This window comes from Antechinus flavipes, chromosome 6 (genome assembly GCF_016432865.1).
Source record: "Antechinus flavipes isolate AdamAnt ecotype Samford, QLD, Australia chromosome 6, AdamAnt_v2, whole genome shotgun sequence".
NCBI classification, from domain to species: domain Eukaryota; kingdom Metazoa; phylum Chordata; class Mammalia; order Dasyuromorphia; family Dasyuridae; genus Antechinus; species Antechinus flavipes.
This window is the reverse complement of record NC_067403.1, coordinates 165389764-165415481: the sequence shown is the minus strand read 5'-3', so window position 1 is coordinate 165415481 and position 25718 is coordinate 165389764. Positions and strand designations below refer to the sequence as shown.

General features: G+C 36.2%; 1 protein-coding gene across 10 annotated transcripts in view; it reads left to right on the top strand.

The window, feature by feature from the left end:
• SEC31A (SEC31 homolog A, COPII coat complex component) overlaps window positions 1–22602 on the top strand; it is a 75698-nt gene extending 53096 nt beyond the window's left edge. For 3 of the 10 annotated variants that reach the window (XM_051966267.1, XM_051966266.1, XM_051966271.1), the window contains 7 exons: window positions 1746–2084; window positions 6441–6479; window positions 9592–9650; window positions 11081–11350; window positions 12720–12839; window positions 14898–14969; window positions 17198–22602. In XM_051966267.1, the coding sequence (XP_051822227.1) occupies window positions 1746–2084; window positions 6441–6479; window positions 9592–9650; window positions 11081–11350; window positions 12720–12839; window positions 14898–14969; window positions 17198–17377 (1079 nt within the window). In that variant the 3' untranslated portion in view covers window positions 17378–22602. The remainder of the gene's footprint in view (window positions 1–1745; window positions 2085–6440; window positions 6480–9591; window positions 9651–11080; window positions 11351–12719; window positions 12840–14897; window positions 14970–17197) is intronic. The other 7 variants (XM_051966270.1, XM_051966273.1, XM_051966268.1 and 4 more) reach the window with 4 other exon arrangements.
• The last annotated feature ends 3116 nt before the right edge of the window (window positions 22603–25718 follow it).

Sequence of the window (25718 nt, the reverse complement as noted above, 5' to 3'; positions counted from 1 at the left end):
CAAAATTATCTGTAGTCTTATCTTGTTAATGGAAGAAAAGATTTGTCCATGTAAGATTCCTTCAATCTTTGCTGCATGAATACCCATTTCCTTGAAAAAATAAGTTTCAATCAGCATGTCAGAACTAGTTGCTAATAAGTTAAAGTACCCCAAGCACTAGATCAAGATAAATTTTTGTTGAAAGAGTATTAAAATTGAAATTGAGAATTTCTGAAGTCCTATTTTGATCTCTCTTGATAGCAATCTAGCAATCCCATAGTTTTGTTATAAGAAACATTTCTTTAGCACTTTTCTCAAATTCAGATATAAACAGGGACCTTCATAAGGATCCAGCAGATGGGCCTAATATATGAATTTAGTTAAAAATTTAATGTTATTTTTGTTTTATTGTATTTTATTTTGTTATGTATTTTCCAGTTATATTTTAACCTAGTTCCAGCAGAACTCAGGAGTGTTGTGGTAACCTGCAGGCCCTGTGTTATAGTACACATTTCTTTCCTCCGGTAAAGATTGCAACTTGATTATTCCAGGGGAATAGATCTATTGAAAGAATAATATTTATTTCTTAAGAAGTGACTATTTTTAGAAAGGTACTCATTAGAGCTAAAATAATAGCAAAGACAAGAAAAAATTGATCAAAAAGAAATTGGGGGAAGAGTATTGGAAGGAAGAATAGTAAGGAAAAAACCAAAGCAAAAAGGAAGATGATTTCACAAAAAGGAAGAAAGCCAGCTGAAAATGAGGCATCATTATTATCCCTAGTATGGGATCGTCTGGTTATGTCATTTATTTTTCCTTAATAAAAATGGATGTAAAATAGAATCTATCCCTTTTCTACATAGATCTCCATGTAGCTATAAATATTTCATATGTATCCTCAGAAGTTTAGTGCGTTATTATTCACGTTGTATTTCATTGTATAGAAATCAGGAGGTAAATTTCAGCTTACATAGTGAATAAAGGAGCTGAGAGTGTTTCCTAATTCTCTGTTAATTTGTTTCCCTAATCAAAACTGAAAACATCAAATAAAAGATAATTGAATGTCAGGTTTTTTGTTGCTGTTATTTTCTTTTAAAAATCAATAAACTATATAGAATTTAATCTTAACAATTGTTTTGTTAAATGTCAACATAAGAGAATTATCCTTGGACCCAGAACCCATGTCTGCTCTCAACTAAAAGAAGTAATTATTTTTTTTTTTATATTGGATGATGCTTTTTAGCAGCTGTAGCTGCTATAAGATTGATTTTCTATCAATGGCCCTCCTTGTAATAGAGAAATCTTGCAAGCCAAGCTTATTCTAACTTTTTAGTGGAAAGATTTTGATCCTCATGTTCTACTTACATAGTGTCATCTGGATACCAAGAGATAATCTGTATTATCTGCTTCTCTTCCCCACCTCACCTCGTTTCCCCCCCCCCCCAAAAAAAAAAAAAAAAAAAACAGATAAAGGTAAGCTGCTTACACCTCTAAGGTTTAGTAACTAGATTTTTTGTATAATAAGGAAGAACTTGGAACTTGCAGCTTTCAAATTTTGTGTCTAATGATTTAAAAAAGAGGTTCTTTGAAGATTTATTTTTGAAACATTTTTCACACATTAATTATATGGTGATATTACAGTCTTATAAAAGAGAGAAGTATGAAGGTTATTACTGCCAGGATAAATATTCATTTATATTATAATGTTGTTTTTTTTGGTATAAACTGGTAAGTAATAAATCTCTCTCTCTTCCTTTTTCATGTAGCGTATCAACCAACTCAACAGTATACATTCGGAACAGGGGGACCAGCAATGTATCAGCCACAGCAACCTGCCCCCCTTCCTGCTTCAAATGCTTACCCTAATCCTCCTTACATGCCCTCTGCATCTTCCCATTCTGGGCAGTCTCCGATCTTTGCCGCCCAGCACCAGGCCTCTCCAAACACTCCCAACTCTATGTCTGCTTTCCCTCCTCCCCCTTCCGGAGCGTCCTTCCAGCATGGCGGGCCAGGCGCTCCACCGTCCTCCACTGCTTATGTCCTGCCTCCTGGATCCACAGGTACACTGCCTGCTACCAGCGAGCTGCCTGCGTCCCAAAGAACAGGTCTGCGCTTGGTTTGCCTGCCTTTCCTCTCCCCCATTCTTGTTGTTGGCTAGGGGTGGGAGGTGGTTTCTGATTTTTTTTTTAACTTGAGTTGAATGTGAAAATTTAGCCATAGGTTTTCAGGGTTTGTTCTATTTCTAAAAGCAGAATCTTCTCTGTAGAAATTCTAGTTATTAAATGAGTGACCTTCAAGGGCATCTGAGATATAGCACCATATTCTTTTCTGGGTCAGCCCCGTTGGTCAGGAGTCTCCATTTAAGTTAAACTCTTACTGAAGCAAGCCAGGGATCATCAGATAATTCATTTCCAGGGGTTTTAATGCTCTTAGAAATCTGAAGCCCATAGACTTGTGAACAGGTACCTTTAATAAAGAGGGATAAGGAATAGTCCTGAGAGTTTGTGGATTTAGCCGAGTCCCAGATGAGAAAGGTTCCTTTCTTGGTGCTGGTTGACACCTTCTCTGAAGTTTATAGAGAGTTTAGTCCAGGTCACATAGCCAGTATGCAAGGTGGAGCTTGAAACTCAAGGCTTCCTGAGGGCTACTCTGTCTGCCATCCCATACTTTCTCCATGAAATTGAATGAAATGGGACTATCTAATATAACTTCCTCCTTTTACAGATGGGCAGACTGAGGCCCAGAGATGCCAAGATTTGTCCATCAGAGGTAGTGCAGGGAGCAAAGCCCATTGCAAGGTGGGAGCTTCGGTTCTCTGCTTTGAGAGCCAGTGGTCTCTCCACCCTACCTGAATTCCCCCAAAATCAGATTGTGCTAAGAAAAAAAGCAAAGGACAGGCAGCTGAAACCTAGTGCTCAGAGTCAATATGACATGTATTTGGAACTTGATGTCTTGTAGTACACGAGGTGACTGCTGCTGTGATTCCTCCAGTGAGGGGTAAACTGGCTTTCACTCTTCAGTTAAATCATTATTTTTCTTAGCAGCAATATCCCTTATGCATTGCTTCCCCAATTTATTTCAAAGATATATTTTAGCATAGTACTCTGATTAAATGAACATAGAGTCAAATTACCTCAGTTTCTGTAGTAATAATTTGAAAGACTATGGAAAATTGTTTCTAAAATCCCACTTCTCTAAAAAGTATTTTTACAAGTGTACACAATATTACATGAATTAGCCTGTAGAAATTGAATATGTATGCAAAAACATGCTATTAAATACTCAGCCATGGGGAGGAGCGGGGAGAATGCATATTTTAGTTGTCAAAAATATTTAATTCATGATTTAAATTTTGGCTTCATTTTTAATTGTGAAGTAACAGGCCTTCTGCTCCCTGGGTACACTTTGGAGCTTTCCAAGGGCTAAGGGAAATCCTCAAATGGATATGTATTAAGCGTCCACTCTGTGTTATATCTGTGTGTATGGGATAACTGCCAAAGTTCCAGAGCTTTCCCATTAGTGTACAATAGTGCCCTGTTGTAGCTAGCATTTCGATATTTTGAGTGAAAAGTAGCATGGGCTAAATCACATCTACCAAATAGAGTTGTGATTAATCTAGTCTTAAAGTTAGGCCACAAGCATTTTACACTTTGATAGAACTCCAAAAATTGTTTAGCAGCACCACAGTAGTCTATGTACACTTCAGATTAAATTTCAAAGTATGAAGATACGTATACATTTGGGATGTGTTTGAAGGAGAATCAGCCTGCCTGCTTGTATTTGGGATAACAAAAGACTGTTCTGACCTGGCTGAACAACCGAAAGGGAAGAACCCCAAGAAGCTGACCTTTCTGGGCTTTGGCATGCATGGAAGCCTTGGCTGCTGTGTTACTTGTTGCATGGTAACACTTCTGTCTAACCTTTCTTTGTGGTACTAATGGTACTCTTAAGCACTTTGTGCAAGTTATATAAGCATGACTGAAACCGCCATTTTGGTGCTAGTCTGCTGTGGCAGTTATGTAGAATATGGTTTTATACAGAACTGGAAAACTGATTTGTCAGCTCCTAGCTCAAGAATGCCATTTGCCATTGTCTAAAGCAGCATTTTTCAATCTCTAGCAGGACTGAACCAGAAGATCCCACAGTTTGGAAAAGCCAGTGTTTTTTGGACACGTGGTGCTCAACAAACTTACTGAATACTGTTCAAGGCAAAATGTTGCATTCAAAGTTGTGCTAGGAGTGATCCCTCCTCTCAAGTATACATTATAATGGAAAAGATAAGACACATCAGTAATTCAGGGCAGGGAATAAGTTGTTCTGTTGTTTTCCAGTCGTATCTGACACTTTGTGCTCCCCTTTAGGATTTTCTTGACAAAGATGCTGGAATGGTTTGCCATTTGCTTCTCCTGCTAATTTTACAAATGATGAAACTGAGGCAAACTGGGTTTGACTTGCCTGGGGTCACACAGCCATTAAGTGTCTGCGGTATTTATCTCAGTTTTCTCATTTGCAATGAGCTGCAGAAAGAAATGGTAAACTACTTTAGAGTCCTTGGCAAAAAACCAAATGAGATTGTGAAAAGTCAGACACAACTGAACAATAACAACAAACTTTCTTGTAGTTGGACAGGGTATAAGTGCTACAACTTAAATGCCATAGACCTGCAATTCAGTCCAACAAATATTTTTTAAGTACCTGTCTAGGGAAAAGCATCATGTAACAAGCCCTCCTTGAAGTTTGGGTAATATCATGGACAGAAATGGAATTAAGTACATTCTCATCCTAGAACATGGTAAGAGCAGAGGTGAAAAGTCATGATATATATTTAGGCATAGAATAGTCCAGATTATCTAGACTATAGGGTCCATATTGCCCTCTGGAATTTCCCATTTTATAGTAACAAACTTGCCTTCATTTCAGATCTCTTCTTCTTGGGCTTTTTCTGATTCTTTGAGCCCATGGAGACCTTGTTGTCCTGCGCACACCCCCACCCCTCAAGACAACACTGTGTCCATAGCTATCCTTATTATTACTGGCTATATTTTTTGTCAGACAATCCTAGAGAATGAACAAGAAGTTAACCTTTACTCTCTGTTGCCATTTTTAGTGATATCAGTCATCAGTGCCTCCTTAGTTGAGGTATATGCCATTCAGATTTGTTACCTAATAAAAAGATGTTATTTTTTGTTCTCTTAGGAGAATGTGGGGGGAGGGGAGGGACTGAGAAGGGTGCATACATGCAAGTGTGCGAGTGTACAGGTATACATAGGTAAGTGAGATTAAAAGGGATTTTTATATTATATAATAGAGAAGTAGTATGGGACAATAGAGAAGGAATGATCCTCGAACTCGGGAAAATCAGGGTTCAAGTCCCACTTGTGATTGCATAATGGTTGTGGGATTCTAGGTAAATCCCAGAGACCAGGTATAGAGCCAAAGATTGGCTCTTTGGTTCTTTCAATAAATACTGGGTAGAATGCTACCTTTGAGAAGCACCAGGGATTGCATTTGAGTGAACATATGCTGGCTCCCATTGACTTGAGAACATAGTAATCCTAAAAGTTCAGGTTTGAATTAGGGCAAGCTTAGAATTTTAATATTTCTTGATTTGGGTGTTCATCACCATACTTACCTTCAAAATCTGAATGACCTTCAAATTGGCTAGTTACAGGCCTACTATTAGATGTTCTGATCTTTTAATTCTTTAAGGGGTAATAAAAGGGATCTCCAGCATACCTATACTAAACTAACCTTAAACAAAGTAATTTCTCAGGCCTCCTGTTCCCTGGGTGTACTTTGGAGCTTGCCAAGAGCCAAAGGAAATCTCAGATGGATATGTATTAAGTGTCCACTCTGTGTCATATCTATGTGTATGGCATAACTGCCAAAGTTCTTACCATTTCAATATTTTCATCTGACAAGTACGATACTGAAAATTTATCAGAACCATGTGACTACCCCCTAAAAATGCCTTTTAAAATTGCTTTAACTGTTGCAAAGATTCTTTTTAAAATATTAATAATAATGCAAATATTATAGATTTAACACGATGAGTGAAGGAATACCATCACTTAGCAAATACTACTGGATTTCCTTCATCTGAAGGGAAATAAGCCACAGTTTTGAAACTGTTATATTGAGAATAATAAAGTTCACAGTAAAATGAGATTTCATTTTTTTCCAGGAGAATCAAGCTTGAATAGAAGAAAATTATATTTCTCGGTTGACTAGAACGGACAAGGCTTATTTAGTTTATTCTTTTCATCCAGAAACAAATTATTTTCTCAGTTAAAAGACATTTCATATTACACAGTAAAAGATCAACCTTAATAAGTATATCTGATCTTGGGAGGAGGGTGGGGCAGAGACATGTATGGTTTGTTTGTTTGTTTGTTTGTTTTTTTGGGGGGGTTGCGATTTTCAAAGTTTATATTATTGAGTGACTTACATTTTGTTTGCAGAAAATCAGTCTACTCACGACCAGGCATCTATGTTGGAAGGTGAATTTGAATGTAGAATACATTTTTGGAATCTTTAGATCACCAAATGACATTTAATGAAAAAATATTCCCATAATGCATGTGAATTTCCAAGTTGATCAAATCCTAAATCAGAGCAATCTCATTTTGCATTGGACTTCTTAAATGAATCAAATTCTAAAACTGATTGAGTTTATATAATAAATAACCACAGACTTTCTAACAACCTCTTTCTTACAGATTTTTTTACAATAAATAAATTATATTCTTCAGTAGAGGTTCCAAAATTATTTTTAGGATGATGTTTCAGGAAGGGAATTTTTGAGACAATAAATTCCTTCCAAAGAGGTAGTGAAATATAGTGGAAAGAGTGCTAGACATGGAACTGGATGGCCTGGATCTGAGGCCTACCTCTCATAGTTGCGGGATGTTGGGCCTATCACTTATTAACCTTAGCTATCATCAATTTCTTCATCTTTGAAAGGGGAATAATAAACATTTCCCAGCTTAGCTCAAAGATATGGTAATGAGCAAGATGGTATATATAAAGCACTTGATGGAAATTTTTTGCTAAAGCCCCAAACAAATCCCTGCTTAACTTTCTGTGGCTTTCTAAATTGAGTGAGGGGCTGGGAGTAAGAACAGGAAACAACTCATAGAACTGGAGATAGATGGAAGAGGAGGTGGAGGAGAGAGGAGCCAATCAGCCTTTTGTTGTTAGGGCTGTGTCTCCTTTTGGTTTACTTTAAATGTCTTTGACACATCCTATTTCTCCCTAAAACTGCTGATAAAGTTTTCTGACTTCCTCATGTCGTTAGTGGCTTTTTGCAGAAATTCTTAAGAATTCACCATTATAATTTGTTGAATTGACATTTGATGAAATTTATAAATACTCATTTTTAATTAATTAAAATGAGTATGTGTTTACACATATAAAAAAAATGCTCATTTTGGAGAGTAACCCTTTGCTCTTATTTGGAAGATGTTTTTTAAAATCATATCTTTGACAAAAATACTAAATTATACTGTGATTTAGAAATTATCCTGCATATGATCTATTTCCAGTCTGCTTTGTTTGTTTATCATCTTTTTAAGGTTACTCACATTAGAGTTTCTTTTAGTCTACTTCTATCAGGTGTCATGTGAAGTTGTTACATGTTACTTTCTTCTTCACTTTGTGTTCTTTAGGAAGACAGGTGCTCTTTTTAAAAAATGCAAAATGCCTTTATAAGAACCACCAAAAAGTACCAGTTGCAGCTGGAAGATAATTAGATCTGGAGATGAGGGTCTAGCTTCCTTTCCCCTTATATCTGAGGTGAAGGTACCTCAGTTTCCTCATTTCTAAAATGAAAAGATTGGGTAGGATAGATCTGTGATCCAATGATTCACTTGCAAAAATCAAATTTCCTTTTTTACGAGTCATCTTTAAAATGTTTTAAGTTTAATTTGTTATAATTTACATAGAAATTTGTTTTTGGCAATGACTGTACATATCTGCAGCATATGTAGCTGGGCTCTGTCTTAAAGAATTTAAAGATTTTTTTTTAAGAATTTCCTCCTTATTTATTTATCATAAAAAATTATTCAAAAAATGTTGAATTGCTTTCTTGAAGGAGAGCAAATTTCTGGGGTTTTCCCCCATGTTGAATATATTAGAAGTCTTACTTAGCAGATTTATAATTAGTAAATATATTTTTTCTTTACTAAAGAGGAAAACAAACTTTACTTCCTCAGAGTTACCAAAGAAATAGAACATCGTTAGTTTATTTTTTAAGAATTTATTTATTTTGAGCATTTTTTCTTTTAAAAATATAAAAACTTAAAAAAGAATTCCAAATTCTCTCTCTCCTTCATACCCCCTCCTATGCTCACTGAGAAAGCAAACAGTATATCACTTAATGCATGTGAAATTATGCAAAATGTATTTCTACATTAGTCATTTTTTTTTTAAAGCAAATAAAAAAATAAAGAATGCTTTAATTTATGTTCCATAGCTCTCTCTGGAGATGGAGAGCATTTTTTTTAAACAGTCTTTTAGAATCGTTGTTGTGCACAATGTTGTAATCATGATCAACTGTGAAAGACTTGGCTACTCTGATCAATTCAATGATCTAAAAAAAATTCTGAACACTTCATTTTGCATTAACAACTTAAGTTGAAACACAGCTTTGTTATATCTATTTAAATAGAATTAATTGTAAAGACCAGATTGTCTTGAGAACTGCCTATCAGCAGTGTACTGCCTATATGCAGTTGGAGGCCTTCCGTAGAAGCAGGGTTTTGCACAGGATTAAAGCTAGAATTGGATCCCAGAAGCCTTAGAAACACAGAATCTGACAAAAAGGAATGTAGTGATCCTCCCTCCATGTGAAGAGCGAGGCTCACACCTGCTGCATGAGGCCATCCTTCTGTGGGCTGGCTCTTGTCAGCAACAAGTGTTTGTTTCTCAGCACCTTCTCACCATTCCTGGTTCCTTCCTCCGGGGCCAAACAGAATAGGTTAAAACCTTACTTTCTACTCACTCAGAGCTGTAGTTGGTCCACTGCCTACTGAAATATAGCCCAGAGAGCTAGAAATGTTATTTATGTTTTTTAAATAATTTTTTTTTTTTAATGATACAAAAGTAGTATGGCCAAAAGTGTTGCAAAAATGTAGGTACATTATGTTCACTCCTAGTTGGAACCTACATCCTAAAATTTTCCCAGTTTTAAAATCCACTGGATTATTGTATACAGGCTCTATTCTCTTTTTTTGAAAATTAGGGTAAAATTTGCTTGTCTCCTCTGCTTGTTTCCCCTATTCTATCTTTGATTATTTTGAGTATCAACTCTATTAGTTATTTTTGTTTTGTCATTTCCATTGTCAAAGCACTATTCAGAGAAAACAAACAAATTTAAGAGTTGAAAAGCTCTTATCTTCTCTCTGTTACCAGGGAGTTTGATTCCTTCCATGACAATTGAAAAAAACCAATCCTAGATTGCTTAAATTGTCTTCCTGGAGGTCATGCAGCTAGTAAGCATCTGAGACAGCACTGAAGCTTAGGTCCTCCTGCTTCCCAAGTCCAGTTCTCTGGCATTTAGTATTCAATGTAGTTTGTTTTCCTAATGGAAATTACCTTTATTTTCTGTTACAGGACCTCAGAATGGTTGGAATGACCCACCAGCTTTGAACCGAGTTCCCAAGAAAAAGAAGGTACTACATGAAAACAGTTCTTTTCCTATGCACCTGTTCGGTAGCATATCACTGCTGCTCTGAAAATTCCATAAAAAACAAAATTGACTATCTAAATTGACTAAATTGAAAGGGCATTTCAGTGCCATCTCTAAAACCAGGAATGAAAATTGTAAAATGGAATCAGCAAACCTGGAACTGATGAATTGTACTTGAATTAAGGATCCTTTTTTAGAGGGATAGATGTCAAAGTCCTCTTTGCCTTCTAAAAACATGCTTGCAATGGTCTAAAACCAAGGGTCTCATGTCAAAGATGGAGTTTTTAGGGGTTTGTAGATCTTTAGCTTTCATTGCTGAACAAAGGTTGGACAATTATGAATTAAACCACTTACAGGCTAAGCAGCGAGACTGTGAGTGAGGTTATGGCCATTTTTTAGCTAAGTGATGAAACAGAATCAGATGAGAAACAAACCAGAGAGTCTTGGAACTGAAAGGAAATTCAGAGGCTATCTAGATCAGTATGTGACTCAAAACAATTTCCTTCTACTACAAAGGGAGCAAATGATTGGTCATCTAAACTTTGCTGGAAGAACTCCAATGAGATGAAATCCTCTCTCCTTGGATAGTTCTAATTTAGAAAAAGATTGTCCTGGCGACAATCCTAAGTTTGCCCTTTTGCCACTCCCACTCCCATTTTTGAGTTCTTCCCTGTAGTAGTGATAATATAACATAATCAAAGGTCAAGTGGCTTCCCTAGTCCTGAAATGTATAGAATGAGCAAGTCTAAATTCAGTGGTTCCCTAATAAACATTCAGCACCCAGATGCTTCTTTTGGTAAGTATTGTTTTTTTAGTATTTCCAGATGCCCAGGGTATTGGGTGTTAACAAGATACTAGAGAGAGACTTGGAATAAAATCTGGTTCCTCCTTGTAGAACTGATAGTTTGGTAGGGGTAATATAATAGGACATAACATAAGTTTCAGAGTTATAAGACAAAGTGCATTGTAGGAGAACATGATTATTGTGAATGGAAATCAAGGAAGCTTTCCCAGAGAATGAAGAGGGGGAGGGGTTCAGTGTTCCTAATATAAGAAGTTAGTATGAGCATAGCTTGTGTTCAAGGAGGGAAGGGGATAGGAGGGACTTGCCCCATTGGATTGGAGAAGAGAAAGCTTGGAATAGAAGAATATAATAAAACAAGGCTGAAAAAATGTATGTGCACATGAAGATCGTTTACTGCATACAATCTATGTAATGATAATGCTTCATCCTCACAAAGTATTTCTTGGAGGTCTGATTTGAAACGTAGCTATTGGTCTGTATTAAGAGGTGGATAGAATTAGAACCAGAGGTACCTTAGAAATTGGTCACCTGGCCCAACCCTCTAATTTTAGGACAGTGTAACAATATTTTAAATTCTACTATTGTGTTTGTGTTTTGATTTTTAAAAGATCCCTGAAAACTTTACACCACCTGTACCTATCACTTCGCCAATCATGAACCCTGTGGGTGATCCTCAGTCACAGATGCAGCAGCAGCAACAGTCTTCTGTTCCAGCACCTCTGTCGGGCCAGGTTCCATTCCAGCAACCACATCTCTCAGGGAGCCAGCCCATCCTGCAGAATCCCTTTCATGGCATGCAGCAACCATTGCAGCCACCAGCTTTCTCAAAGCCTAGTACAGAGGGTGCCCCAGGAGCTCCAATAGGAAATACCATCCAGGTAACCAGAGAAGTCCCAGTTTAATGGCATCCCTTTGTTTTAAGTTAAATGTCGAATACTTAGATTAAGTGCCTAAAATATTTTCAAATGTGAACTACCTAAGTCATGTTAGTGACCTTTGAATATTGATCATGTACGTAAAAACTGCAGAATTATGAGTCTGTGTATGCACAGGTACCTGCAATGATATTCCTGTCTCCTGCAGTTCCATACTGTCCTATTTTCTGCTTATTCAGTGTTGGCTACAATTTCAGGTCGTTCTTCTATTCTAGGTGGTTATATATAAACCATGAAATACAATAAACAGAAAGTTGTATTTCTTGTAGCATAAAATGTGACTATTTGGGGTAAGCATATATGTTTGATTAGAACACTTAGAGGCTCCATAGATAAAAGAGTTTTACTTTTATTCAGCATAATGCTTTGTATGCCTAGGATGTGATTCTAGTTTCAAATAATGGGATCATGTCTTGAGAAAAGAAGTCATCTTGTTGGGAAGCATAAGGAAGCCTCAAGACAATAATTATCACCCATAATTTACTCTTGAGAGATCCTTCTTAGAGTAATGGTTGAGGATTTAAAATATTCTTTTAATTGGGGCAGGCCAACATTTTCCTGTTTTTCAAAGATCTTCAGATTTGGAGAATTCCATCCTTCAAATGTTAAACTAAACATTGCTGCCTTGTAATGTGTACTGCACAAGCCAGAAGGCATTGTTAGTCTATTTATACTCAATATACCTTTTAGAGTTCAGGTCAGTTATGGATAATCATTGTTAGACCAGAGATAATCAGAAAGTTTCAGGCATAGCCAAATCCTAAAGTCTGTTCTTGGTAATTCAAATTGACTTGAGATGTATGGATAATTATAACTTTTCTAAGTTCTTGGTGTCCTTGGTATCCAAGGTGGCTTATATTATTAGGCCTGTCTTATTAGGATAGGTTAGAGGGAGGCCCTCAATTAGAAACACATTGGAAACCTAGACCAGTCTTGGGTACCAGGAACTTAGCTCAGTAATATAAAAGGAATCTAAAACTGTATCTAAAACTGTTCCTGAATTGGCCACTATAAATCATAGTGCCATGCTACTTAACTGTCCACAACCAAAAACATTGTTGTTGTATTTTTTAATCAAAATATGTCTAGGTTTGTTACTTCTCCTCACCAACCAGTATGTAAAGTAGTATTGTAAATATTATGTCCACTATGGTGGACATTATATGGTGGGATAAATCATGAAGAATGATCTAGCTGTATTGTTTTGAGTCTCATTGAATAGAGTGCTAAGGCCTGCTTGTCACCTGAGCTTGTATGTATGAACATATAGAGAGGAGGTCTGCACTCCTTTCACAATAGCTGTGTCTTTCAGCATGTGCAGTCCTTGCCAACAGAGAAGATTACCAAGAAGCCCATTCCAGATGAGCACCTCATTCTCAAGACTACCTTTGAGGAGCTCATTCAGCGATGTCTTGCCTCTGCCACAGACCCGGTAAGTGATTTCCATATTCTATGCATTAGAACCATCCTGAATGCCTGTGTTTGTCTGAGAACTGTTAGCAATGAACTGTCAAGATATATTCTTAAAATTGCCATGTTTACCACTGAAAAAAGCTCATTTTACTTAGAACACTCAAACCCAAAGAGAAAAGGGATGGAGGCCACTAAATTGTACATAAGGATCCCTGCAGGCTCTGTGTTTACAAAATATAATCTTTTCTGTGTTTTTTATTATATGAATTTTTTATTCATTAAGTAAATATAAATATTTACTTTGCTAAATATTTCCCAATTACATTTTCATCTGATTGAGCTATAGTTAGGAGTCTTGCAGGCCTGTAGCTGCATTTGACACTTTTGACTTAGAGAATATTATAAATACCCAGACTTACAATTTATGATACACATTCTTTTGGGGAAATTGGAAGAATTCTCTACTCCATATCCTTAGCATTAAACATATTTAAAACCATTCACACCAGGTTGCTCCCAAAAGAGCCTCTATCCCAATTCCATCCTCATTGTTTCCTGGAAGAGTTAAAGGTCAGATCCTGGTATGATCATTGTAGATCAGGGCAGAATAGTGGTAGCTGATGTTAGGGTTCTGTAGCAACATCCTCTCTGTTTTCCCTCTCCATTGCCATCAGCTATTCCATCAGCTTTCAGAGTTCTACTTTCTTTTTTTTTTTTTTTAATATTTTATTTTGTTTTATAATAACTTTATATTGACAGAATCCATGCCAGGGTAATTTTTTTTTACAACATTATCCCTTGCACTCGCTTCTGTTCCGATTTTTCCCCTCCCTCCCTCCACCCCCTCCCCTAGATGGCAAGCAGTCCTATATATGTTAGATATGTTGCAGTATATCCTTGATACAATATATGTTTGCAGAACCAAGCAGTTCTTTTGTTGCACGGGGAGAATTGGATTCAGAAGGTAAAAACAAGAGTTCTACTTTCTGATCCTGTTCTACCTCTAAAGTTTTTTAAAGCAGATAAGATTAAAAAGAACAAAGTAGCTACTAGACTTGCTGTGACTGCAACTTCAAATTAAAATTCTGTCAACAAACTTTGTCCTCTCAACCATTTATCTTTCTTCTGTCAACAAATTAACTTCTGAGGACTTTTTTTGTGAGATTTTTTTTTTCCTGGACAAAATTGTCATTTTCACCATTAGTACAAGTTTTATTTTAACATAATCCTACTCCCAATTTTATTTCAGTGCTTCCAAAAGATAGGAGGTAAATTATGTCTTTTGGGATGATGTCATTGGCAGGCACTTGACTAAGTTATGGGGCTCAGTCTATCATTTCCCTCCATTTGGGGTATTTATACAAATGACTTAGTCACAATGAACTAATTCTCTTCTTCCCCTTTTCCTCCCACTTCCTGATGCCCTCCTCTCCCCCCAATACATAAGACACAACAAAAAATCTTTTCTAGTCTGCATTTGCTCTTGTGTAGCAACACTACACTCACATACCGCAATTTGTTCAATCATTTACCATGTTATTGGTTTCATTCCCAATTCTTGCTGTCAAAAAAAGCACTTCTAATATATATTTCTTTCTCAGAGTATTAAGTATTCATAAATTGAAACTTCTCTGATGTGACTTTGTTTTGGTTAGTTTAGCTTTCTTCTTTCAAGGACTATCTAGTCATGTTCTTTGACCATATAATTATAACCAGCTCTAGAACACCAAGCCTTTATTTATTTATTTATTTATTTATTTATTTATGACATCTTATTTGTTCCCCTCTACTTAATAGTACAGTATTAAGATTTTAGATAATATTTAATATGTATTGGACTACCTGCCATCTAGGGGAGGGGATGGGAGGAAGGAGGAGAAAAGTTGGAACAGAAGGTTTGCAAGGGTCAATGTTGAAAAATTTACCCATGCATATGTTTTTAAATAAAAAGCTATAATAAAATAAATTTTAAAAAAAGATTTCAGTTATAAAGTAAAAAATAGTTGGAAAGTTCACGAAATTCTTTGGGTAAAATATATTATTGTTATTATTTAATTCTTTTTTTTCTCTTCCATAGCAAACAAAGAGAAAGTTAGATGATGCCAACAAACGCCTGGAATTTCTATATGATAAACTTAGAGAACAAACAGTAAGTTTTTGGGGTGTGAGAAGAAGGATGATAAATTTGTTTTACATGGTACAGAAGCAGTTCCCCTGACTTTACTCACTAAAGAAAGGAAATGAAGTATCACTATGATCCTATTGGCTTAATTAGAAACTGACTTTCTAACCTGACGGTTCTTTTTTTTAATCTACTAAATTTGTCAGAAAAATGCCATGAATCTAGCTTATACTTTGTTTTCAAACCAAGTAAGCAAACCTCATGATCTCCTGTTTAGGCTGTGAGAATAGGGAGGTGGATTCCAAAGTCCTGCCTGCTGGATCCGTGTTAGTCTGAGAGAAGTCCCTTAGGTTAATGTGACAGAATTCCTTCATCTGCACTTGGCCACACCTGTGCTCTTCAGCGTTCATTACATGGATGACCTGCTTGTTACATTTCTAGATGAAATGAAGCTGACAGGGATAACTAATTAAATGCCAGAAATGAGACCCAAAACATGTGAACAGATTGGAATCATTAAATCTAATAAAGTGAAATTGAATGAGGAAAAATGTAAAGTTCTCTACTATTAGGCCCTTGATTTTTCTGAACCCAGATACTAGATAGGAGAAGCTGTAACTAGATGATTCACATGAAGAAGACCTGGTGAGAGTCAGTGGCGTGGTGAAGTAACTTTTGGCTCCCCAACCTGAGATATTCTGGTAATGCCAGGATATGACCTAGCGTGAGGAGGCAGTGTTGTGTTTATCAGCACTACATTTTCTTGGGGACCACTTCTCAAGAATTCGGTTCTGGTTGCTACCTTTTAGAAAAGACATTGACAGATTGGAAGTGGTCCCAGAAGAGGGCACCAGAAGGAATTGAGAAAGATTAGCCTAAAGAGGAGAAGACCCTATAGGAAGCATGGATAGAAGGAATAAGATGTATTCTGTTGTATTCAACGAGGAAAATTGGCATCTATTACTAAAAATTAGAAGAAAGCACATTTTATACCAGCTTAAGGGAGTTTTCCTCTTAAAACTGTCCAGAATGTTACAAGCTTCTCCAGGAGGTTATTTGTTCCCTAATATTAGAGTTTCCAAGTGGAAATATAATAATCTTAGAAATGTAAAAGCATCATTTGAAAGATTGATCTTCAGAGATCCCAGAGAAGTTAAGGTCACACTTGGAAAGGAGGTGCCAGAGCCCATTTCCCAGAAGTTATGAAGAGGATTCTGCTTCAGATTCTGTGAATTCATATCTAGATCTTAAAAGCATATGAGTGCTTTTATATTTATTTAATATATTTAATATTTATTTATTTACATATTTAATATCATTAACACCTCCCTTTAATTAGCTTGGAGATATAATTGTTATATTATTAATGTAAAGTTGAATTTTGTTATAAGAGTAGAAGGCAGATTGGGCGGAGATTGCATAGAAGAGAAATCCTTTCTCTTTTTTTAATAGTAAATGTAAACTATGTCTAGGATGCTTTCCAGAGTCTTCTTTGTTTTCTTTGTGGCTTGAAAAAATAGAAAGTCATATTTTCTAGAGACCAAATTAATCATCTTTCTTGTGGGTTTTATGAGACTTGACACTCCATTTCTAGGGCAGTTGAAGTTCAAAAAAGGGTAGACAGTAGAACTTAAGTAATATGAGCAGATCATGTATACTAGAAGTAGATTTGACTTCTGTACCCTTGTTTACTATTTATACCCTCCCCCGTACTCTGTTGTATTAATGAGAGTGAAGGTGAGAATTACATATTTTTGGTATTTATATTGAAGGATTTGGGAGCACTTTTGCCAATTTGGATATTTATTTTTCTATTTTGAGAGAATTTGTAGTACTAGGGCACATGCACTCTGTCACATCTTAAGATGAGGTTATGACATAAGAGTTAGGTGGGAAGCTGCTTGAAGTGTATGGGAAGAGAAACTTGTTTACTTTCATTTTTTAAAATTTAAGAAGATTTAAAGTTCTTATTAGAGGAAAGCAGCATTTTATACTTATTAGAAAAAATCGACTCTTTTATTAATTGAATATTGTAACTTTTTACCACTTTAGTAAAATTAATTTGGTAATAATTTGCTTGGGTCAATTTTAAGAACTTAAGAAATCTCAGACTCACAAAATATTTTGAGAAACACAATTTGTTGTGTATTTTAAATGATTTCATGCCTAATTTTGGTTTCTAAATCTAGTCTGTGGGAGGTTTTGCAGTCTGGTAGAAAGCTTCATTCTCTGAAATGTCTTTGTTCTTGTTACAGCTTTCCCCAACGATCCTCAATGGTTTGCATAACATTGCGAGGAGCATTGAAACTCGGAACTACATGGAAGGACTGAACATCCACACGCATGTTGTAAGCAATAGCAACTTCAGCGAGACCTCAGCCTTCATGCCAGTGCTCAAAGTGGTTCTCACCCAGGCTAATAAATTGGGTGTCTGAGTGAAAACCTTGTCGCAGCCATCGCAGGCCACTCATTTCAGGAAATCCCCACTCCCCCAAAAAGTGTAAGCTGCAGACCAGGCACCAGTCTTCACTAGCATGCTTCCATGGCCATCTAATCGAGAGCCTTTGTGCTATTTTTGCTGATAAACTCAGTTTAGAGTGGCTCCAGGACACTCTGTGCTTTACTTTAATCTCTTATTGCCCATAATGATTCTTCTCTGCAGATAGTAGATTTCATGGGTTATGCATAATATGGTCTACGAAAGTAAATATTGTACTAATAAAAGGTTTTTAATACTTTGATGTGCTTTTTAAAAAAGAGCATTCAGTTATGCATTAAGCAGAGGTAAACCAATTTTACTTCATATTTCTCTACTTCCTTGGTATCAGCCAGACTTAAAACATATAATCTTATCTAATGAGTTTAGTTTTTCTATTGTATCCCAAAATTTAGTTTAATCTCATTTTTGAAATGAAAAGAAAATATTATTTTGAATCAGAACAAATAACCAAAATCCAGAAGATAATACATGGGTTTCAGGACATAGTAATTCATTAAAATATACTTATGCTAATACTTCAAAGATCTATAGTTTCATCTATGTCAGTGCTCTGTTCACTGGTGTAGAGCACAACCTCTCCATGCCTTGATAAAGAGCTTATTGTTATGGACAAAACAAAACCATCCCTCAGTGGTCAGCCCTCTCATGGTAAGTCTCTTTAAGCTTGACTAGGCTAGGCCTGAATGACTGACAGACTTTAAAACATGCTTTTAGGAAAACAGAGGTTTCTAGAGTTAAAAACCATCTCATATGGAGAGCTACGAAAATGTATCTTTGGACTTTGGTCCCAAAATAAGTGTTGGTAATAAATATATTCAGATTTTTAGTTGAGGTTTTGTTTCATGTCTGTTATATTTTATTTTCATTTTCATTTTCCCTGATTTGAGTTCAATTAGCTTGGAAAATCAGAACCCAAAGTGTGCTGACCTAGCTTCCCTAATTTAGAAGGACCTGCAATAAAACAAACGGCCTTGTCACCACAGCTCTCCTCAGTGAATGACTGATCTTGTCCTTCCCCTCCTCCTCTTAGGCTGAGCCACAAGGACAGATTGGCCCCTTGAGTCCTTTCATGATGTTGGTATTCCATTTCTCTCATCATCCACACCCATCACTCTCCCAAGGTTGGTGGGGCCAAGAGACTGGAGTCAGGCCAGATCATGGCACCTAATGGTCAGATGGTGCACTGGGAAGACCTCTGGACCTAGAATAGCGGTGGGATCCTGGGAGAAGGCACTTGCCTCTGTAGTTTTCTCATCTGTAATGGGGGAATAATGCTAAATAAAGCCCACCTACCTCACAGGGTTGTTGTGAGGACTAAATGAATTCATATTTGTGAAACACTCCACAAACTTTAAAGCACTATATAAGTGCTACTGAGTATTATCGTTTTACTGCTTGTGTGACCTAGGGCAAGTAGCTGAAATTCTGAGATTCATTTTCCTCATTTGTAAAATGAGAATTTGACTATCTTGGATAGCTGCAAGTCTCTTTTACTTCCATACCTAAAATCCTAAATGTAATGGTGTACTGGTTTAGATTAAAAAGTCTTAGTGCTGTTTTAAGCTTAAATGGTTTAATGGTTTAAAACTAAACTAAGATTTTTGGGACATTGTGCATATTACTATTTTGGGACACAAAAGCACACACAGTCTAATGTCACATCTTCTACTGGTAAATCCTATCAGAAACTTAAAATTGTCTTTTCATTTGGAAAAAACTCATATTTTTTAAAAAATCAAAATTACTTTGTAAAAATGTCCAAAAGAGTTCTAGACCTACTGTGTATACCCAGTGGTGTATATTGGTTGAATAGATGAGTTTTTACCAACTATGGAAAATTATCCTACTTTCAAAAATGCTTTTTTTTGGGGGGGGGGGGCGGCGGGAAGCAGATTATTCAATCTCTTTATTTTTATTGCTCATGGCCCTTCAAATGAATGTAGAAAAAGGTGGGTTAACTGCTGAAACTTCTGTTTTAAGTTAGGGAAATAATTGGAGTACAGTATTTATGGGAAGAGGTTTTTTCCCTAAGGAGGAAAAAAGACCTCAAAGGGTAAATTTATATTGTTTTCTAAAACAAAAGATAAAAATTTAGCTCTACTTTGTAAATGATTAAAATGTTAATGATAAACATCCTTTTAAACTCTTGATGATAGCTTGTGTCTGTGCTTATTAAGTACACTTTGGATAAAGTTATCAAATTGTATTGGGATTGGGGATTTTCATTTGATTCATTACCATTCTTATTTACTTAGAGGATCTAAAAGCCCTTGTGTGTAAAATTGACTCATCTTTCCAATTAGATTGAGAAAGCCATGAGTTTTTTGTGTCCCTACCACTATAGTCAGTGTCTGAGGTTGGTTTTGGTAATGATTAATCTTGGCCAATAGAGAAGGGTATCTGTGCTAAAACCTCTAAGATCACTTAATCTCTAGTAAAGGCAGTAGACTACAGCTGCATTCCTCCCTGAGCACAAAATAAAGTGCCTATCCTGTAGCGTGTTTCTCATGTTCTGGCAACATGCTAAATGGTGGCTCCACGTGCCATACTTCTCAAGAAGCACTGAATTCCAGTGGAATAAAATTGTACAGGCATTGCTAAGTGCCTAGTAAGTTCCAGCAACCGTGTTGGCAATACAAAGGTAGCCCCTGCCCGCAAGGGCCATGTATTTGTAAGCGCTCATGGTATCTGTCAAGGTAAGAATTTATGATTTGCCTACAGTGCCAGGCAGTGTCCTATGCACTGAGGATATAAAGAAAGGCAAAAAACAAAAACAAAAACAAAAACAAAAAAACTCAACTAATCAAGGAACTCAATATATTGTTTTAAAAGTGAATAGAAGATTATAGGTCATGCTAACCAGAGACTCTCTTATCTCCCACCCCCACTTCCAGGCCCTTTCTTATACAAACTGTAGTGATTTTAAAAATTTAGGCATTGTGCTAGGACTTGCAGATACAGCTCACTTCCCCTTGAGAAATCCAAGTCTAGTTGAGATGGCATATATGTGGACATACATGAAGAAAACATAACTATCCCAGCAAAAGAAATCCAAACCTTTTGTCTCTGCCTCCCTAAATACTACATTTAACAACAACAACAGATGCCTGTTTATTGTAATATATTAGCTAACCTTTATTTTTTATTTTTCATATTTTCTTCTATTTTTATTTTCAAAATATATGCAAAGATAGTTTTCAATATTTACTCTTTTTTATTATAGCTTTTTATTTACAAAATACATGCATGGGTAATTTTTCAGCTTTGACACTTGCAAAACCTTTTGTTCCAACTTTTCCCCTTCTTCCCCCTCCCTCCTCCCCCAGATGGCAGGTAGACCCATACATGTTAAATATGTTAAATACAATATATGTATACATATCCATATAGTTATTTTGCTGCACAAGAAGAATCGGACTTTGAAATAATGTACAATTAACCTGTGAAAGAAATCAAAAATGCAAGTGGACAAAAACAGAGGGATTGGAAATGCTATGTAGTGGTTCACATTCATTTCCCAGAGTTCTTTCACTGGGTGTAGTGGGTTCTATTCATTGTTGAACAAATGGAACTGATTTGGTTCATCTCATTTCAACATTTACTCTTCCAAAAACCTTGTGTTCCAAATTTTTTTTCCTTCCTGCCACCCCCTCCCTTAGAATAGCTAACATTAATGTAGCACTTTATGATTTGCAAAGTTCTGAACTGGAGATTCTGTACTCAATCCTAGCATTGTATTGGGAATAACATTGGCATTTAATCATATCTGGCTCCAGGCTGCCTTTCCAGGGAATATTACTCGCAACTGTTCTTCAGATATTCTATCTTATAGTCCAACCAAACTATTTGCTGTTTCCTTATGTGCCAGTCCATCTCATTCCCATGCTTTTCTGTTTCATATCTGGAATCTACTACTCCCTCTCCACCTCTGCCAGCTTCCTTTCTAGTTCACTTCAAACGCTTTGGCCGCAGCAGATCTTTTCTGATCCTCAGGCCAGCTGCTAGCATTCTATCCCCAGAAATTACCTTGTATCTATCTTGTATTTGTTTTCTTGTCCCCAGTAGACTATAAGCACTTTGAGGTTAGGAATTGTTGTTTTCCTGTCCCTAGCACTTACCATCGTGCTTTCATGTTTTTCAATTTATACTAATCAAATTTCAAAGATAACCTTGCCAACTTCTTATAATGCTCAGGAAATTGTTTACTCTCAGAAAATTTTAAGTGTTTCAGACTTGGTTTTAATCATGCCTAAGTGGATCAGTCTAACAAAAGAGCTCTTTTCCTCTCGCAGCTTTCTATCACTGAGAAGCTGAATTAGTAATTGATTTTTTTCTTAGTGTAGGCTGACTCCCTGAAGCAGTAATGTTTCTTTCATTTGCAGTTTATAGCAGCTCCCCAGTTTTCCCCTGTGCTTTGTATTGTTATTCAGTTGTTTCAGTCATGTCTGACTCTCCGTGACCCCATTTGGGGTTTTCTTGGCAAAGATACTGGAATGTTGGCTATTTTCTTCTTTAGTTCATTTTATAAATGAGAAAACTGAAGCAAACAGGATTAAATGACTTGCCCAGGGTCACACAGCTAGTAAGGATCTGAGGCCAGATTTGAACTCAGGAAGATGAACCTTCCTGATTTTTGTTATCAAGCTATTTCATCATACTTTGAAATGTAGAAGAAAAGCTCTCTAGGACTCTTGTTAAGTGGTATGTTTGTTTATCTTTCAGGTTTGAGTTTTCCATTGGCTGTAGAGACTACCCTAAAAATATATTTCCTTTTTTTCAAGGAGACTAAGGGAGTCTATATGTTTGTGTGTGGGGATGATGTGGAAAGGGAATATAGTACCTTTCTAACCCTAAACAATTGTGCCTCTTGTTTTTGAATTCTGGTTGTTCCCTTTTTGCCTGAGCTTAATGTAATCATGTCTTTATTTTACACCAAAACATTGCATACGATTACTTTGTACTAGGAATAGTTCCTCAGTAATCCTTGAAAAAAATTTTTTTTCTGAACTTAACATTGCCTCAGTCCCAATAATTTATCAGCATTTCCATATACAAATTAGAACCCAAAACAAGAATTATATATGAAATTGTGAATGCCTTCCATGCTGTCTGTTTTTTAAAATTTAAGTATTTAATAAATTCAGCCTGTCAATTTAAAAACTGTCCTGATTGTCTATATTTTCTTCTAAATTACCTTCTTTATTCTGGGTACTTTTAAAAATGTTTCAGTGATCTCCCTTTTTTCTTTTTCTTTTTGGCATTTCTGTTTTACATTCCCTCCCTTTACATCCCCCTCAGAAAAAGAAGGGAATATAAAAATTAGCATAATGAAACAAAACTTACAAATGATCTTGTCCAAAAACAAATGTCTCCTTCTATACCTTAGTTTTCACCACCAAGGAGGCATGTTGGACTTATTTATTAATCAGCTTTCCTAAGTCTTTCAAACCTGTTTTCTTTTATGATGTTTTCACTGGAAAATGATTCTCCTGGTCTGCTCATCTCAGTCTGTCTCATACTTTGTCAGAATTCTCTGGCATGATTTCTTCATTTCTTACAATGATGTTTGTTATATTCATATGCCACAGTTTATTTTAGCTATTCCCCAAATGAAATTCACTTCCGTCGTTTCTGGTTCATTGCTCCCCCTTTTCCCTACTAGTCTCCTTTCTGTAACAGTTGTTTGTTTTACTTATGGCCATTTTTTCCCTGGGTTTCTTGTTCAGTCATATCTGAATCTCTGTGACCCATTTGGGATTTTCTTGGCAAAGATACTGGAGTGGTTTGCCATTTCCTCCTGCTGCTTATTTTAGAGATGAGGAAACTGAGGCAACAAGGTTAAGTGACTTGCTCAGAGTCACACTGCTACTAAGTGCCTAAAACTGAATATGAATTCATGAAGAGTCTTCCTGATTCTAAGCCCAGTGCTCTATTCACTGTGATACCTAGCTGCTCTCCCTGGGATTATCCTCTCTCTCTAAACCCTTCCTCTCCCTATTTTCTCCTAATTGAGACTGATATATTTAAATGCCAAACTCCTTGGATGTGAATTCAATCCTGTGTAATTTACATGGGAATGAAGTTCCTCCAAGATGCACTACTCTCAGCGTCCTCCAAGTCTTTAGATACTTTCTCTCACCCACCCTAATTAGGGGGAAATAGCCCTATAATGAGAAATGGCCAGCCCCATCCCTTTTATCCTTTCTGCCCTAGCACATTTTTACCCTTCTCTTTCCTCTGGAAATCTTTAATTCACTTTTGGTGCAATTCTGGGGTGAATAAAATCACTCATAATTTCTTACTGGATTTTTTGATCATTATTCAGTTTGGTGGTATTTTCAGGTTTTTATTGGGTGTGGGAGGACTGGGGTTCCTGCAGTCATTTTGGCAGCCTTTTTGCCACAAACCCTCTTGGTAATTCTTGAGATCTTTCTTTTATAGAAGTGGCAAATCTATTTAAAGGGTTTAATCTTTGATTTATCCTCCCCTTAGCCTAAAAGCCTGAATCTGAGAGTCTGGCAGGCACTTAATAATAGGCTACTTAATAAATATTTATTGACTAATTGTAGAGTGATACTAAGAACTCTGCCCTTGGCATTAGAAGATTAAATTCCAAATGTCCAACTCTTCTGCTGTCTGGTACCAGGTTGCCTTGGTAAATTAAATTAGATTCAACAAATGACAACATTATAAAAAAGATGGAATAAGATGCAGACTCTTACTTCAAGGAGAACAAATACACAAATAAATGATTCAATCGATATTGTAATAAATATGAGATGGTCTCAGGCAAAGTACTATGAGTAATTTAAAGGAAAGAAAGATTGCTTTCTTCTGGAGAAGGTTTTCAGGGAAGGCTTCATGGAAGAGGTAGAATGTGAGTTGAATTGTAAGGCAAGGGAACCATGAAGAAAGGGAAAGATTTTCAACAAGTAAAGGGTTTGCGGGGAGGAAGCGTTTTATTTTAGACATTGAATTATATAGATAAAAGCAACAAAGCAGGGGAGAGCAGGGAGGAAATGGAATTATCTCATTTGGCTAGATGGCAATATGCATAAGAGTAATATTTAATATATGCATATAATATAGAACATGTTATATAATATGATAAAATCTGTATGTTATGTTATAAAATATAAATGTTACAATATAATATATATTGCATAACATATATAATTATGTATAATTTTATATCATATTTCATATTATAACAAATCATACTATATTGGCTCCCAGAGGTAGCAAGTTCATGAGTTTTTTTATTCCAGGACCAATATTCTTTAATACCAATGATTTCCAAACTGTATTGTTGTAGAATACCTTGAAGCTGTTCAGAGGATCATAATTTCATAGTTTGTAATGTTCGGGCTAGTTCTCTAGAGGTCCTTTGCATGGGCCTTGGTCTCAGCAGGATAGATATCACGAGAATGGTCAAGAATAGAGTCTAGAGTCCTTATTCTGGCCCAATCTTGATCTTAGTGCAGGAGGCAGGAGAGCCACCACCAGGCTGGTCAGAGATAGAATATCTCTCTTCCAGTCCGTTTTAGCCCTTATATGCCTTATTGTAATTACATTATTACAGCATACTGATCATGTGTGAACTTGGAGAACCATTCCATCACCATACTAAGTCCTAAGTATATGTGTGAACTAGAGAACCATTGTCTCATCAATTCCATTGAGTTAACGCCTTGTTTCAAGTAACTTCTTGATATCTCACCCACAATCTTATAATTACAAAGACTACACAGGAACATCAAACAAAGATTATCAATAGGATTATGGATGACTGAAAAAAGCATTGGACCAACCATGTAGCAAAAGCAAGGGATAGTGTTTATTAGCTTGACTTCTTCTTTATAGCAATTACAAACATTTTTGGATTCCCTGCTCGCTGGGAGATTCTTGAGGAGACAACATATAACACATACACACACACATATTGTATATATACATGCATACATATATACATTACAAATGTAATTTCAGAGATAAGGCAGCAACAAGTATTGGGGGGGAAATTATGAACAATCAGTTTGATTCTAGGAGATGAAAGTGAGAATGTAGTGTATTCCAGATATAGGTAACAACTTAAGCAAAGACTTGGAGGTGGAAGATGAAGTTTAGGGACTAAGAATCGTTTGGCTAAATTGTAGAGAGCATGTGGGCAATGTATAATATACCTAAAGTAGGTAAATTTGCAGGTTATAATTGTGCAAATAAGAGCTTTCTCCAAATTAGCTGTGTATTTCTTGAAGTTTAATATTGTATTTATG